Genomic DNA, 14,953 nt, shown 5'->3' with positions numbered 1-14,953 from the left:
GCTTGCCTGATAATAAACCTGCTTTTAGGAAGTAATTGGTTACATTAAAATGCATTAAATATATCTGTGTCGTTTGTGCAGCGATTCAGAGCTACCATCCCCAAGTGGGTTTCAAACAATAATTCCCTGGGTGTTTCTGTTTATTGTGCCAAAGGCACCGTAAAGTAGGCGCCATAAAAAAGGGAATCTAGACAAGGTGACCCATCTTACGAGTAAGTGAAAGTGAGTCACTGTAATGTCTATTAAACTCTCACCGATCTGCACCCTTTGGCTCTCTAGATGTTTTGGAATACAAGTCCTATCCGTCCTATCCATCATTCTTTGTTGAGGGATGACCGGAATTGTAGTCCATAATATATGGAGAGCCAAAAGTTGCAGACTCCTGTATAGTTCTTTATACTGATTTCAGTTGTCCCCTTTTAATAAGCCCAACATTGTGATCTGGTTCCATCCCCTTCTAGGAGGTGACATAGACTTGGGAGTTTAGTAATTCACTACATTGCACGTCGAGATTGTTTCAAAGCCACAGCAAGGTGACGGTGTACTAGGAGTGCAGTAGTCACTATAATGAGGAAATGTGAAATTTGAATACACAGACGGCAAACTAGCTAATGAATGTTTGCAAAGAACAATTGTCAGCATCACTAATTTAAAATGGTCTTGTGCACAGGTTATAGTTGAAGGCCCAACACTTGTAATTGCTCTTTATACAGTATTTGTTCCTTTTGCTTTAAAATGGTCTACTAATATGGCAACATTCATCTATAGGCTATGTCTGGTTGTCTTAAATATTCACTTTAACACCTGTTTGTATTTCCAACATATTAATATATTACATACTTTTTTGTCTTATTAGCAATAACTAATGTGTTCTTTTGTTTTTCTTTCCTGCATTATAGTGGTCCCCTCTTCCATCCACTGGGCACAAGCAAAATAATTGATCCTCTTTGACATCAGTCATGCAGCCTCCTCCACAGGCAGCAGTTCCAGGAACTGGTGGACCTCCCCCGCCAATGGGAATGGGCCCAAATGCATACAGGCGCAACAATCCATATAGCAAACGTGCAACTGTGCAAGTATCTGGGGCATCTGCTTCTGCCATCCAGCCTGTGACTGACCCTTTTGCATTTGGAAGGTTGACTCCTCAAAACACACCACTAAATAATCCTTCGAAAGGCAATACACTTGTACGGCAAGGTGCTTCCCTACCAACGTTTTCTCAACCAGCTGCAACCCATCCTGTGTGTGCAGGAAATTCTTCACATGAACTGTATAAGTCAACCTCTGGAACTGCTGCAAGCTTGCATGGCATACACCCGGCTTCTTCTAGTACTGGTTCTCATGCAGTATATACGTCCTCTGCAGGGTATGGTGAAGGCTCGCAAAAGGTGCATACAACCTCTTCATCTGAGTATGCGGAGTATATGTTCTCTTCCGTAGCTGGCAAAGGGTTACCTGGAGGTTATATATCATCTTCTGGATCTCGCCCAGGTTCACATTTGGGATATGCATCACCTTCAGGGTCTGGACCAAGTGCGCATGTGGGGAAAACCTCTACAGGGCCTGGCATGGGTTCGGATGGAATCTGTACTTCGTCAGGATCTAGCACACCTAGTTCAGAAAATCTGAGTGCCTCTATGAATGCCATTGCTTCTTCAGGATTGACTGGGTACTTTACAAACAACACAGTTGTCCATCCCAGTGCACAACCTCAACAACAAAATGCATCTGCTCCTCCTTACAGTTTAGGCCCTACATTTGACAGTACGTTCAGAGACTTTCCAAATCAAAACCGGCTACAAAGCAAGCAAGACGAGATCAGAGATTTCAGTAAAAGTCGTCCAAATGTACCAAACACAACTTCATTCCATCCTCTCCAAGCCCAGCAAATCACAGGGCAGTGGAGGCCTGTGCCAGATGGGCTTCAACAGTCTGTTTCAAATTGCTTGCCTACTCCTTTCCCACCTCCTCAGACTGTTCCCTCCAGTATTTCTCCCTCTGTGTACTCCTCGCTTTACTCTGGCAGTGGTCCCTTTCCAATGCAGACATATAACCCTTCACATCCAAGTCAAACGCCACAAAGTAACTTTTCTGCACCATTGGTTGTTGGTGCTGAAAACAATATCCCTGGTGTTTCTCAAGGTAGCAGTTTGCAACTGAACAACTCATTTCAGCAAGAGTATACCCATAACCAGACTGTAGGACCGAATAGCACGTTTCCCAACCAGCCTTACACGGAACACCATTGCGCTCAACCAGTTCTACTGGGTTGCAACCATGACAAACTCACTGCTCCTTTGAAGAATTCGGAAAGTTATTTGCATGATGAGTCTGAGGCATCAAGCTGCCATCTCCCTTCAGATTCTGGGACAATTTCAATGTTTTTCAAAGGAGATGAAGCAGAAAATGTAGAAATTCTCTCCCCTGAACATCAAGCAGGCCATCGACACTCGGACACTGATTCCGGCTTTCAGCAGAGCCCTGGTCAGCCATACATCTCGCCTCTGTACTCTCAACCCTATGCAGCAGTTGTATCATCACAGGCACCAGTTAGTATTGGTTCGAATGGTGAGACTGCCCAAATGGGGATAGAGCAATATTTCTCATTGAGTGCAAGCAACCAGGATGACAGCCAGAACAGAAGGCAACCTGAAGTTCCAGAGATTGGTGATCCTCACTCGGCCAGTGGGTCACAGTATGACAATGTTGAGAACCTAGAGTGCATTCAAAATCAGGAGGTTTTGCCAAGTGAACCGTCGGATGGCAATTCATTATCCCCTGCTGCAAATTCTGATATGTTTAGGTATGGCCCATTACCTGGACCATCAGTCTCAAATAATAGTATTGATGGGCATGGAGAAGTTGGGCCTAACCTGGAGACTCCAGATTCTGTATCCCATCCTGTCCGGTCAGATAGTGTCTCTTCTGGCTACAGCAATGTTAGTCATCGGAGTGCTTCTAGTGCAACAAGACCTCAAGAGTTAACGGGTACCTTTATTCAGCAAGAAAGTGGGAAACCGGATGAGTCCCCGGCTAGTTTTTTTAAGCAAATCGATTCTTCTCCCATGGATGCAGACTCAAGTGGACAGAACATTGCCAGGAATAATATGCACACCACTTTGTCCCAAGCCCCGACTCCAAGTCCACCTAAACCCACAGGAATATTTCAGACCAGTGCAAACAGTTCTTTTGAACCTGTACGCTCCAACAGCATTGGTGTGAAGCCTGCAGAAGTAGATCAAGCAAAAATGGTAGGCGAAGTTCTAGAGAACCATGCAATCCAAATTAAGACAAAGACCCCTACTATGCCTGCAACTTCACCCGGGAACCTTGAGCAACCACCTGACAACTTGGAAACTATTTTCATACCCCAGACGCAGCCCTTCACTCATGTCGGAGATCCATTAAATCTTTTGCAACCGCTACGAGGGCCCTCCATGGAATCTGCTTCCTTACTATTGGATAAGAGACCATCCTCTCGAGCACATGGCACAAGCAAGAAGTGTGAAAGTCCAGCTACTACTCTGTGGGCTCAGAGCGAATTACCTATTTTTGGTGCCAATGTTCTCCTTGCTCCGGCTGCTCCTCCTGTGCATGTTCCACCGAAGCCACAGGCTAAAGAAGTTATCCAGCCCCCAGAAGTGGGAGTATTAGATCTAAAGTCTACTAACACTCGGCGTGTTCCTGAGCAGGCTTCTCCACAGGGAAATATCTCTTCAGAAAACCTTGAGAATCCTCCTAAAATCGGAGACGATGAAGCAATCCATTCTCAGGCAAGTTCTGGTTATGCAAGTTTGTTATCCTCCCCACCCACTGAATCTTTGCATAATCAGCCTCTCTTGATTGCTCAGCCCAATCAAAGTTTGAATTTTACACAGCCAATTCATTTTTCCATGTCTTCACCGAATCAACTTAACCAACACGAAAGTAATCGGCCACCAAAAGTTGAAGAGAAGACCTTCTCGGCCAACCATATGCCAGATGGGGTTGTGCCTGGAGAAGGTGCATTATCACTTTTACAAGGAGGGACATTAAGTAACCAATATGTAACTACAAATCTACCCACTAGCAACATTTTTCCAAGCACCAGTCTATCGCAACTCACTTCTAAAATAACATCAGATGTGCTGATTACACCCCCGTCTCAACAAGGTCCTCTAAATCTAGCAACGTCAGTCCAACATAAAATCAAAGAAGAGCATGTTCTACCTGGAACTAGTACAAACACACCAGTTCCTTCATCCCTTGGTACTGGGACAAATCTTTTAGCGGGCAGTGGAACTCTGAAGGCGGCTGCATCAGTACACCATACAGAGTTGCACTATAATAATTCTGCAAACCGGTCAAATAATCGAGAAGAATCTTCTGGTGCCCTTGATTTTACAATCAGCCGGGTGGCGAGCAATCATGCTACAAACCATTTTATGCAAGACCAAAGCCGCTCCGTATCCAGTGGAGCAGTGTTTAATCCACAACCTTCCCATGTAGGAGAAGAGATGAATGACAAACAGAGTTTCTATCGGCAAGTCACTAATGATAAGCAGCTACAGTCCAGGTTATCATCTGAAATTAAGGATGCTTTCTGTTCTGCACCACAACCATTGACAGACTTGCAGCTGCCCAAGCCTTCCCTCGTCGAGCAGCCTTCAGCTTTGGGTTCCCAAGCACCATCTGAAAGTAAATCTGCCCAACATGCTGCACAAAAAGAAATGCAAACGCCAAACAATAAACCAACTGCTGTTGTAGTTCCCCCAGGAAGTGCCTCAGAACCCCCAGCAGTCTATTGCTCTGCTGGACCTGTACATGATGCCAGCCGTTATCAGTCCTCCAGTGCCCCTGCGGCATCGGTTGGCACAATGGATTCTGCTGCGATGCAAGAACAGCAAAGGCCACCAACTTCTCAGACTCCACAGCAGGGTTTTGGCCAACCGGTAGAACCTTCTGCGTACATGTATTACAGACAGCCATATGATGCTTATCAGTCTGCCTATCAGACCGCCTACTCAGCTGCTGACCCCCGAGTGGCATACCCTGTACCAGATCCCAGAGCAGCTCAACTTTACTATCAGGTAGGAAACTTTGCTTTATTACCAAAAGTTGTATCAGAGCTGAGCAGTCACTTCATGAGACTGAAATTCAGTAGGAAAAGGTCATACTTTACTTCGTGAGTGATGCTTTCCTTTCCATAAAGGAAATCAACAGCATGTGTCCATACAAATGAAAGGGGTGCCAGCATGAAGTATGTTCCACTTTCAGAAGCTGATTGGGGTAGAGAAGAGTTGCATGTGATGCAGAATGAGATGTGAGGTTGACTGGAAGGAAGCTTAGAGTTATTGGCTTAGTTTAATGGTGAGGAGGGACGGTGGGGTGAGGCATGTGTTTCTTAATTTTTTGATGTGAATTATTTTGACTGGCTGCTTAAGGGTAGGGATTGAAGGAACTTTAGTGCAGGACAAATGGTAGGGCTTTACCGAAATGGCTATTAGATTCGCATGTTAGCAGAATGATTGTCATCCCTGTTTGATTTTGAACTTCTTGAGAGTCCCACGCATGATTGGTGGTAAGGAGTAGATTTTGTTGACGGCTGCTTTTAATCAGAAGTAGCAGGAGATGTTTGAGAGAAATACGTACTTGTGCAAAGCGTCTCTGTATGGTGTTTTATAAATGACATTGGATTGTTGTTTCCACCTATTTCTTGCAGACTGTAAGCATCTGCATAGGGCTTTGTGGTTTAGCCATTCAATTTGAGCATGTAGCACTGGCAGTACTGTGCCATCATTACTCTTGTGTTACCCGGTTGTCCCTTTCATATTTAGAGATTTTCTTTTTAAATGTACCTTACAACTACATCCTGCATACTGTGAATGTTTTCATCTGTTCATTCATCACTCCGAAGCACCTGGCTTCACACGTCTGATCAAAGCACATTTGAGGACTTGGTCATTATTAGAGTATTTCTTTGAGCACAAACCAAACTTTGGGAAGCAACAGCACGCTTTACAATAATTGGGGGACGAACGTGGTTAGGGAAGAAGAAAAACTAACTGGGGAAGGAGGACAATTGGCAGCAATGGATCTACAAGGAACCAGGAGAGGAAATAGTGCATATCTGATCACCCAGTTTCAGATAAGGTGGTGGATTGGAGGGTGTGTGGACCTAGGTGTGTAAGACGAGCCATTCTTTTTCAGAGGAGGGTCTTGAGCTCCTTCCTGAACTCTCGACACGAGGGGGCCCAGTCTTATGTTGATGGGGAGGAGGTTCCAGTGTCTTGGGGCATAGACTGAGGAGGCCTGTCTTTTGGTTCTTTGCTTCCTGCACCGGCGGAGTTAAAGTCTGCACATGTCCTTACTTTGGATTATAGGGGTCCTGAGTTTCTCGGTGAGGTGGCTTGGGGACTTCAGGGTGACAGCCTTGTAGATGATGCAGCAGGATCTGAAGGTGATACGCGTTTGCTGCGGGAGCCAGTGCAGTTCATTGACGGTCGGCTGATGTCAAATTTGAGTTGTGCTGCTGCATGCAGGACATATTTCACAGGTGCCAGAGTAGTCCTTAGAAGGCCTTCCAAAAGGGCATTGCCACTATCCAGGTTGGGGAGGACCAAGGCTTGCGCAGCAGATCTGAAGTTTTCTGGGTGGGATGAAGTGCTTGCTCTTTCCGCAGGAGAGAAAGTTGATACCAAGCCGCCTGTGTCTTCCTTGCTATGTGCTGTTTGAAAGAAGGTGTCTGATGTCAAACCCAAGGGGTGTGGCACAGGTGGCCAGCTGGGGTGTGACTCACTCGAGGTGCATAGCAGAGCGCCAAATCTGTATGCCCAGGTGTTCAGTGTTGGTCGTCGGTACGAATTCAGTCTTGGAGGGTTTGAGCTTCAAGCAACCACTGGACATCCACAACTGGTTCAATGAGCAGCAGGTCTTAAACCTGTGGATATCTTTGATGGAGGATGTCAGGAGGTAGAGCTGTGTGTCCTCTGCGTATTGGTGGTTGCAAGTGGTTCCATGTAAAGATTGAAGATTGCAGGGGAAGAGGATGAGTCCTTGCGGGACTCCACCGGTGATGGGTGGAGTTAGCGATTTGGTGGAATCCATTTGTACTAATTGGTGGCGATTTAGCAACGTGCCATTTTGAACCAGCTGAGGACAATTTAGATGATTCCCCATGCGGCACTGTAGATCGTCAGGAACTGTCTGGTGGTCTGTTGAATGCTTCTGAGAGATGAAGGAGAACCAGGACGCAAGGATAGTCATCAAGGATTTTAAGGGCATCTTTGTTCAACTTGATAGAAGCTGTTTCTGTGCTGCATCTGTGTCGAAGCCAGATTGGTAGGACTGAAGGAGGATGTCTTTGATCTGTTGGAGCAGTTGCATTGCTACTGCTTTCTTAACTATTAAGGGAAGATGGGTGATGGAGTGGTAGTTGCTGAGGTAGTCGTGTTTCAGTGCTGGTTTCTTGAGAAGCGGGAGAATTTGTCTGGTCTTGAGGGTCGAGGGGAACGGTGCCTTGAGTGAGGTAACTAGTGTTTGTCAGGTAACCTAGGAGTGCTTCAGTCAGAAGGGTCTTGAGTATGGAGGAAGGGAGGATGTCTGTGTACGATGTGGCCTTAAGGGATGCTAGGGCTGGCTGTGAGATCTTCCATAGTGAGGGTCTTGAAAATGATCCAGGTAGTTGTGGTTTTGCAAGACTGGATGTTTAGTATGCCATCAGTTGTAGCGTTGGTGTCTGCGTTGACATATCGTGCTGATCTTGTTGATAAAGAAAGTGTTGATGGCGGGGGATTTTTCAATGGTGTGCGGTACAGATGGGTCGAGCAGAGTGTTGAGGCTGTGGGTGATGGCTTTGAAGAGGGCTCTGCTTTCATTGTTGACCTTGGCTATAGTGTTTTGGGTAGTAGTTGGCCATGGCATTGTGGATCATTCGTCTTGGCCTAGCTTTGTTTTGAGTGCCAAATTATGCCACCATCAGAATATAAGTGTATGTGTCATGTTGCTACATACAAATGCATGATTTCTCTTTGGGATGTGCAATTCATGTTAAGCCCAAAGATGTAAGAGCTGGTTTTTGGAAGTCTATTTTCACTGAGCTGATAAATCCTGCTCTGATAATTCCACCTTCTCCTTCCTTAAAACATCCATCAACTGGCAAACTATTCACGATCGGCTCTTGCCCAAGAAGGAATTTAACAGTTAACAGGTGTCAAACGTGTCACCTCTGTGTAGTGAATTTTCAACTAAAAGTAATTCTTTAAAACATTGAAGTGCATGAATACATAAATGTAAGCACCTTTGGTTGGAATGGGGTTGTGTTGAATACCCCCATGGTTTTCTCTCTGCATAATAAAACTAGAAACCTGATGGGCAAAATTATTTTAAGATTAATTGAGGGCTGGCCTTGTAACTCAATGAGCATTGAAATAGTGTACAAAGTTATGGCATGCGCTAACTGTTTAATGATCTGAAAAAAGAATTTGACGGTTACAAATGGGCCCAAAATTCTATAGCATGTTAACTAGAGTGTTTAATTCCCACCATAGCAGCAAAAACAGAAAGTGGGGCAAGTGCCAAACACTCCAGTTTGTACTTTGAGTCTGCACCGCTATATTACTTGTAATATTCAAAGTTAGAAGAGTCGTTTTGTGCAATCTTCAACTTAAAGAAACCAGTTCTTAGTAAAATATGGTGTATAGAACTAGTGTTGGACTCTTTCAGCTGGTAGAAATCTCCTGTCACCTGCGTTTCAGGAGCCCTTGCCTAAGTGAAGACCCATATATAGTTAGTTTTACCGGGGGCGCTGTTGAGCAGCCCAAAGATGGCTGCCTAGTACTATAGCTCTGTGCGGACCGTCATGTTGCCATCGCCTGAAGCATTGTGAGCCGTCAGCTAAAGCCCTCGTGGACATTAACCGGTGGTTTCGTTCCAAACCGGACCCCAGAAACTAGCCTACACTACCTGAAAAGGCGGCACAGCGATACGCGTGGTTCCCGGCTCCGATACTCGCCCGGCCTCCTACATTGTTTCCTTGAGGGTGCTGCTGTCGCTGCCGGCGGGGCATCCGTGACTTGTGCCCCCTGGGTCCCTCCTTGCGGGCCGGTGTTGGCATCCTCGCTGTTGGAGCCTGCACGAGAGGTGCGCTCCGGCCCTTACGCTGGGGGGTGTGCTTGTCCCGGCCCCGGGAAGAGACTGTGCCCAGGGCTGCCCCCTGGGCTGGGATCCCCACAGCCCCGGCTGCTCGCTGTCAGGCCGGCGTGGCTTGGAGCCATCCATGTACAGAGAGACGGGTGTCTGAGGACGTCCCGGGAGCTACCAATTGCGAGCCTGGACCGAAGCGAACCCAGGCCAGGTGAGGAGCGGGGGGCCTGTCCTTAAGCATTACCAGCCTGCACCTCTAGCCCCCTGCAGGCCTCACACTGTGCCTCCACGGTGACTTACGTTGCACTATCCAAGATCCTCCCAAAAGGTGCCTGGTCACAACGCTGTGCTGAAACTGGGCGGATAAGCCCCTATCTGCCGCCACTTCCCCCTGCACACCTAAGCAAACCCGTGATTGGAACTTCAGCGCCTGGCACTCCTTGGCTCATACGGGGATAGTGACATTCCCGCCCCGGTGCGGTTTAGGAGCCCCCTGGCTTCTGCACTCACTGGTCTGGGTGCCCCTGACCACCTCCCTTGACAGCCGGCAACTGTGGGCAGCGGGCTCGCTCCTCCGCCGGCACAGCGCTTTTCACCACTGGGTCGGGGTGACCCTTTGCATTATAAATCCCTTTAAGTTAATGCTGGGTGCCGGGGGCGGCTGCCTGCCCCCTTCTGGGCCCTGTGGACCCTACCAGTGTCTCGCTTTGAGACCCCGCTGCTGCTGCCTCCTGTTGATCCTGTTCTCCCCCCCCCCCCGCACCTCACCCCTCAACTGCCACTGTTTGTGCTGACTGGATACTACCAACCTGACCTGCACCAGTACCATCTATATCGCTTCAATCACCGCCTGTGTAGTCATTGCTGTGTCCAGAGCTGCACTAGACATGCCCAATCGATCTCGAGGAACTGGCAAGGGGGGTGCGATGGATAGGTTTGCTAGGGCTGTGTCAAGGCCCGAGGCGGGGAACACGCCACCCAGGCTGGAAGAACCTGAGGCTGAATCACATTCCGAACACTTGCCCCAGATCTCACCATGATAATGGAATCTATGGCCAAAAACTTCACCTCCTTCCGTGAGAAGTTAGATGATATGAACGCTAATGTCGCCTCACTTAAATCCCGGGTTGTCAAGCCGGAACTAGGATCACCGAAGCAGAAAATGGAATTGGTGCGAATGAAGATGAAATGCACACTTCAGGACGTGGTTGTCACTTTGTCCCGAGACATGCGGAGCGTGAAGGCGAAGTGCGACAGCTTGGAGTCCCGCTCCCGTAGGAATAACCTGCGCGTTATCTGGGTTCCGGAGAGTGCCGTCAAGGGTCGCATGGAGGATGCAGTTGAGAACCTACTCAAGGAGCTGCTGGGCAACCCCGACTTGTCACCGTATTTCACTGTCGAGCGAGCCCACCGGACCCTATTGCCACGCCCTAAGCTGGGGGATTTCCCCAGGCCCATCATCGGCAGAATTCGCAATTAAAGGGACAGGAATCTCATTCTTCACCTATCACGCGAGAAGGCGGACTTGTGCCTCGATGCCCACACCATCTGGATCTTCCCCCGACTTTTCTGTGGGGGTACTACAACAGGAAAGGCGTCAGTTCCTTGGGGTCAAAAAACTGCTCAGAGAGCGCAGTGTCCCCTATGCAATGCTGTTTCCGGCATGACTCAAGATCACCTATGAAGAAAAACTGTACTTCTTTACCATCCCGGATGAGGCTGTGAAAATCATCGAGGCGCAGATACCTCTCCATGATCCAGGAGGGTGGCAGTCAGATACCGACTGAACACAAACTGGCTTCATTTCTTGGTGCCTAAAGCTGTCTGAAAATGTTTGATTTCTAATGTGTCGATGGCAATAACGCTATATTAACCTAACCACGCATGGTTCCCTGATGCTCGTAACTGGGCCCCTAGTCGGTTCCCATCTCGCTGGCACTATCTACCCTTCAGCCTACTTCCTGGTGCCGACTGTGTGCCACCCATCTCCCCGGCCTAACCCTGGGTTGTTACGCTTGCCAGCATCGGGTGCCATGCAATTGATATATGTAGCGCAGACGCCTGTACTGCCCACAGTACTTGTCTTTTTCTTCATTTAAACATCAACTGCACGGCAACAGCGCGCCCCACTGCAGTTGCAATGGTTATTTTTATTTGGTTATTGGTGGCTGTTGGGCCGGTACAGGGGTGAACCCATGTTGGGTCTTAGCCACTGACCCCTGTTTTGAGGGGAGCCCTGGGTTATCAAGTAGGGGGGGGGGCAGTAACACTGCCCGTGTTGGGAAGGTGATGAGGGAGTTTGGAGATTTTGGTTGGGAGGGTTTTGTTAGAAATTGCGGAGGCAGACTGGCACACAGCACTACACAGAGTTGCCCTCAAAGGTATATCACCGACTGCAGATATGGGCCACGACGACAAAGCTGGGATGTGCCCTAGACTCTTGAAATGCCCACTACCATAATGTTCTGGAATGTTCGGTGCCTGAGCAATCATATCAAGGCCTGTAAAATCATGGCCTATGTTCAAAGACATGGCTGTAAGATACTACTCCTACAAGAAACACACTCTGAGGGCCCCCTGGCAATGACCATGGCAACATCCTGGGGACCTAACAGATATTACACCTCCTACTCTACTCGGGCCAGGGGTGTGCTAATAATGATTCATAAATCCATCAAATTTGTACTACACAAGAGTTATATTGACCCCGACGGTAGATATGTTGTATTACATTGCACAATCGCTAACAGAGAACACCTGGTTAAGACGGATGGTCCCAATGTGGATACTCCTGGCTTTGTGGACAGGGTGGTGGCCATACTTCTGGGGTACGTGGGAATCCAAATCATCTGGGGGGAGGGGACATGAACTTCATATTAGACACATCTGGACAGAACTGGAACTGCCTCCAGGTCTCTGTCCAGCGCGGCGAGCAGGTTACAGGCACATTGTCTAACACTCCACATTGGTGACGCTTGGAGACTGTTACATCCACAATCACGCAAATACACCATTATTCCTCCATACATGACAGCTCCTCCAGAATCAACCTATTTCTGGTATCGAGGGAGGCAATGGGAAGGATCGGGGGAGCACGTATATTGACCCGCACCCTGTTTGACCATGCCCCATCACCCTTTCAGTGGAACTAGGAACACCGGCTCCAACATTCAACACATGGCGATTCAAATCTGCCGCGCTTCGGGACATTGTATCCAAGGCTGATATCCTTGCGGACATAGTCCTTTTTTTAGCATAGCACCCTCCAGTCCACTACTATCGGGGTCCGATAGCACGCCTTCAAAGCCTACATCAGAGGCATGTCCGTATCGAGGGAGGCTGGGGTATTGAAAACAATAAGAGCAGACCTCAGTCGCTCCGAGTCCAGACTGCGGTACCTGGAGCGGGAATGTGCAATATCGTCCAACCCTGCCACACTTGCCCTGATTAGCAAGGAACTCCTATCATTCAACGCACACGCCACCAGAGAAATTCAATACTTTAGTTGCCCACTTGCGGCGCCCAAGTACAGGGAGGGTGATGGACCTGGCAGAACACTGGCTACCCTGGCGAGGGGGGAGTGTGGTTAGGCCCAGATAGCCTGCATCAGAGACGGACAAGGCACTACACAATGGGCGGACCAGCAGATACTTGATATCTTCGCCGAGTTTTATAAGAACCTCTACTCCCAACCCCCCGAACATAGTGTACAGCACATGAGGGAGCTCCTTGATCAAATTCCCACGACATGCATCTCTCCAGTGACCAGGGACCAACTGGACGCCCCGCTCCGACTAGACGAGATGGTCACCGCCATCTCGAATCTCCCCAAGGGTAGGGCTCATGGTCCCGATGGGCTCACGGCCAAATTCTATTAGGAACACATAGCCATATTGGCCCCCAAGCTATTGGAGGTATGGGAGGAGTCGCTCCGTGGATCTGCCCCCTCCCCCCCCACCTTGTGCGAGGCTGTAATAACAGTGATGCTTTAACCTGGCAAGCCCAGCGAGGAATGTGGTTCCTATAGGCCCCTTTCACTTATGAACTTGGACACCAAGATCTTTGCCAAAGTACTAGCGAACCGCTTCCTCTCTGTTATGACATACATGGTTCATGAGGATCAAGCGGGCTTTCTACTGGGGAGACCCACCTCTCGCAGCATCAGGCGGTTGCTCAATGTCATGTCACCGATAGATCAGGGCTCAAACGCGGTTGCGGTCACACTGGACGCTCAAAGCGTTTGACATGGTATCTTGGAAATATATGTGGGTGGTGCTGGAGACGATGGACATCGGTCCTTATATAATTAAATGCATTAAACTACTATACACCTCCCCTGTGGCCAGGGTACGAGCCAACTCCTTGACGTCTGTTCTGATCCCGCTCTCCAGAGGGACCTGTCAGGGCTGCCCATTTTCCCCTATCCTCTTCGCCCTAGTAATCGAGCCCATGCCAGATCACATTAGAACGCATCACTCCCACTGAGGGATCCGACTAAAAGACACTCCCGAGATCATATCCCTCTATGCGGATGATGTGTTATTATGTCAGAGAGCCCTCCGTCCACCTGGATCCAATACTACGCGATATCACTCGTATTAGCACCCTCTCGGGATTCACAATTAACTATACCAAATCTGAGATCTTCCCACTCCCCAGCTCCACCCAACAACCAGCCACCGAATATCCACTCCGCTGGTCGTCCATTGGGATCAAATACCTGGGGGTACACGTATCTCTTACTAAAGACGCTCTGATAGCCGACAACTACCTGGCAGTGGCACAGTTTGCTGAAACCAAAATGGCACGCTGGCGCTCTCTCCCGCTGTCATTCGCGGCAAAGCTTTCTCTCATCAAGATGGTACTTCTCCCAAGCTATTGTACACATTTTGCAACATACCCATCTGGCCTGGGGAGAAATGCTTTGTGAAACTACACAAAAGGTGCGTTCAGTTTTTGTGGCATTCTGGCGAACTACGCAAGAAATGGACAGCCATGGCCCTTCCATATGAGAGACGGGGATTCACCGCCCCCGACTTGACACTATATTGGTTGGCGGCTCAGACCCAATATGCCTCCCATTGGTATCCTGGCACCCCCCCCCCCCGCCCACACGTCAAGCTGGAAACTCTTGCGGCAGCTGGTGTTAGCGTAATGACACTCATATTGCACCGACTCGCCCATAAACCCAGTCGGCACCACCGTGCGTGCATGGGGCCGTCTGTTCTGAATGACAGCAGATTAGTACCCTTATTACAAGTGTCTCCCCGTATGGGGGGGTTCCCTGAGCTGGAGCCAACACATGATGTCCTCTCACGACACTGGAATGCCCTGGGTTACCGGGCTCTAACTGACTTTTACCCCGACGGGCAGTTTATCACTCTGCAGACATGGAGGCCGGGCCACTCCGGGTCGGCACTGGAGCTGCTACAATACTACAGGCTCCGCGCTGCCTTCCACACCGCTTGGCCTGGCTTCCCCGGTGAGCCCCCTGACTCACCAGGGATTGCATACATCGCTAATTCGGGAGGGGCCCATGGTGTTGTCTCCTCATTATATGTTATTTCTGGCTAGCGCCCCCGCTCAGCCCTCCAGGGCACGTGGCGAATGGGAGGGGGAGCTTGGCTTGGAGATTTCCGACCACCTATGGGAGAAAATGTGCTCACACACCAACAGTTTCCCTCAATTTCCGCTACTGCACCATGCAATTTAAACTGTTGAATAGGCTTTACTACACCCCCCTCAGGATTTCCAAGTTTGCTAATACTGACTTACATTCCTGCCCCCGCTGTAATATGGAGAGAGCGGATCACCTATATATGTTCTGGAC

The 14,953-nt window shown here is 48.8% G+C and overlaps 1 protein-coding gene across 6 annotated transcripts in view; it reads left to right on the top strand.

Annotated features, from left to right (window-relative positions):
• Window positions 1–14,953, top strand: part of SEC16A (SEC16 homolog A, endoplasmic reticulum export factor) — a 1,467,667-nt gene that overhangs the window by 77,920 nt on the left and 1,374,794 nt on the right. For all 6 annotated transcript variants that reach the window (XR_011268503.1, XM_069609587.1, XM_069609588.1 and 3 more), the window contains exon 2: window positions 900–5,069. Coding sequence is in view for 5 of the 6 variants with exons in the window: in XM_069609587.1 (XP_069465688.1) it covers window positions 960–5,069 (4,110 nt within the window). In the remaining variant the exon portion in view is untranslated. The remainder of the gene's footprint in view (window positions 1–899; window positions 5,070–14,953) is intronic.

This window comes from Ambystoma mexicanum, chromosome 8 (assembly GCF_040938575.1).
Source record: "Ambystoma mexicanum isolate Mex_15411 chromosome 8, UKY_AmexF1_1, whole genome shotgun sequence".
Classification (NCBI taxonomy): domain Eukaryota; kingdom Metazoa; phylum Chordata; class Amphibia; order Caudata; family Ambystomatidae; genus Ambystoma; species Ambystoma mexicanum.
The sequence above is the reverse complement of the archived record's forward strand: the minus strand, read 5'-3'. Positions and strand labels throughout refer to the sequence as shown.